Source organism: Penaeus monodon, chromosome 1, assembly GCF_015228065.2.
Source record: "Penaeus monodon isolate SGIC_2016 chromosome 1, NSTDA_Pmon_1, whole genome shotgun sequence".
NCBI classification, from domain to species: Eukaryota; Metazoa; Arthropoda; class Malacostraca; order Decapoda; family Penaeidae; genus Penaeus; species Penaeus monodon.
This window is the reverse complement of record NC_051386.1, coordinates 55,559,413-55,561,912: the sequence shown is the minus strand read 5'-3', so window position 1 is coordinate 55,561,912 and position 2,500 is coordinate 55,559,413. Positions and strand designations below refer to the sequence as shown.

The following is a 2,500-nucleotide window of genomic DNA, read 5'->3' as shown; positions in this document are numbered from 1 at the left end:
ATCAAGTGTATAAAAAAGAGAGAGAGAAAAAAAAAACTTATTCATGCATCCGGATTTCAACACTGTCTTCAACATCCGCGAGAAGAAGAAGAAGAAAAAAAGTTTTGGTGCATCTGTGCGAAGTTGTGGATCCCTCACTTGGCCAAGATACAAGTTTCCAACAGTGTAGTTCTTCATCTCCCTCTCCTTCCTCCTCTTTCTTCTCCTTGTCTTCTTTCTTCTTTTCTTCTTTTTCTTCTTCTTCTTCCTCCGCCTCTTTCTTTTCCTTCTTCTTTTTCTTTCTCTTCTTCATCTGTTTCCTTTTCTTTCTTTTCCTCCTCCTCCTTCTTTTTTTTTCTTCTTCTTCATCCGTTTCTTTCTTTTTCTTCTTCTTCTTCCTTCTTTTTCTCTTCCCTTCCTTCGTCGAAGTGTCTCACAAAATGTTCTGGATTCGGTGACTCATGATGATTTGTACCACTTGATGACGTCCTTTGAGACCACAGCCTGAAACCGGAGAGAAATATGATAGAAAAAAACATTTAAGGTTAGATATTCACATTTAAACATGATGTGTGTGTAACGCATGTAACGATTATGAGCTCAGCGTAATCATTTTAAAAACTGCCTTAGTGTTTTGGAATAATCTCAATCGGTATTTCTATATTTATTTTCTTTATTCATCTAATTATCTCTTTTTCCATCCATCCATCGATCCAACTATCCTTCCTTCCCTTTTAAATTCCATCTATTCATTAATTCATCCTTTCAGCCAGACAGCCTACCGACTTAGATATACTTAATCATGCTCGCTTAATATAGTTTGTGAAAAAGAGCGGACTTACACACATGCATCTGCTTAAATGTAAGTGCAAGTGTATTTATGTATATGCGTCTATCCGTACCCTTTATCTCTATAAATCAATTTACCTGTCTGTTAATCATTTGTCTACTTATCTTACATACATACATCATGGACATGTACACTTTTCTCGAACGAAACAAACAGCGCGAAGGGAGTCCCTGCCAATAACTCGAAATCCTCGATCGGTACGGAAGTGCAACAAGCATGGGTGGATGGACAGAAATAGAGGAGCGAGAACTTTTCGAAGACCGCAGGGGACCGAGGGAGGTGGAAGTCCATGATCGCCAACAACCTTGTGGGACAGGGCACTTAAAAAAACAAAACAAAAAAACATACAGCATTAACATATATATGAGACAAAGGTACGGATAGAAACGCATATACGTTTGCACTCATAGTTAAGTCTATGCATGCGTGCATCTTTTTCATAAACCATATTACCGAGTATGATTGAGTATATCTGAGTATGTCGCCTGTAATATGACTGTCTGTTTTGTTTTTCTGTGTAATCATTTTGTCTTTCAGAATGCAGTGTATCTTGTGAGCAAATGTGTATTTTGTGTATTTTGCCTCCGCATGCATGTGTTGCTTTTACAAACGAATGTAGATATATGTAGGTATTAATTAAGTTTTCAATTTTAAGTCTTTCAGAACAGTGCATATAAAACCTACTGAGTCTCCTATACAAGAAAACAGCTACTCGCTCTCTTACATTATCTGTTTGTCTGTCTGTCTGTCTATCTATCTGTTTATCAGTCTATCTAATTGTCTATGTAATTTATCTAACAATCTATCTAATTTGTCTATCAATTTAACTATTTGTCTATCTATCCAATTACCTAACTGTCTATCTATTTAATCCAAGCTAATCGATTTCCCTACCTACTTATTTCCGTTCTAGCAAGCCAAAACTGACTCGCAAATCAGACAAAGAAAGAACTTCTCACACAATTAACGCAGCTTCACCCCCCGCCCCCACTGGCTCTCACCTGAAGCGCTTTGCCAAGGCCTTCGGAGATGCGATGGGGTGGGGGGTGGGTGGGTGGGTCGGGGTGGGTTAAGTCCAGGGCACCTTCCTCGTGTAGTCGGCGCTGACGTAGATCTTCAGGTCGAGGAGGTCGTAGAGGAGCCCGCCGGTCTGGTCCTCGTGAGGTAAACCTTTGAGGAGAAAATAACCACTGTTGAGGGATTTGGGTTAATTTGATTTCATTTATTGTTGTTATTATTATTTATTTGGTTAATATCTACAGGGGGTATTATAATCATTACTAATATTATTATTATTATTGGGGAGGGGGGGGCAGTAAGTACGGCCCGAAGTGTTTTGTTACTGAGTCTCACCTCTCAAAAAAATGTAAATGAATAAATAAAAAGTAAATAAATAAAACAAACAAATCAATAATTTTTTACAGAAATTTAAAAACTTTTCTATAAAAGTCCTCTCTCCCTCCACCCGCCCCGATTTCTCTTCCAAGGCCAACAGGAGCCATTACGTAACTCCGACACCCCTGCCACGATACGGTCGAATGCAGAGGAGATAAACATTGGAACGAAGAAAGTTTTCCCGCGTCTTTTATCGTGGGGAGAGAAGGGGGTCGTACTTGCGAGCGTTCGTTTCCTTGCTGAGGTTCCATTCTTTTATTTATTTACTTACTTACT

The 2,500-nt window shown here is 38.9% G+C and overlaps 1 protein-coding gene across 1 annotated transcript in view; it reads right to left on the bottom strand.

Moving 5' to 3' along the window:
- Nucleotides 1–1,859: 1,859 nt before the first annotated feature.
- Nucleotides 1,860–2,500, bottom strand: part of LOC119577091 — a 23,855-nt gene continuing 23,214 nt past the window's right edge. Inside the window, exon 6 of the mRNA XM_037924777.1 lies at nt 1,860–1,999. Coding sequence (XP_037780705.1) covers nt 1,899–1,999 — 101 coding nt within the window. The 3' untranslated portion in view covers nt 1,860–1,898. The remainder of the gene's footprint in view (nt 2,000–2,500) is intronic.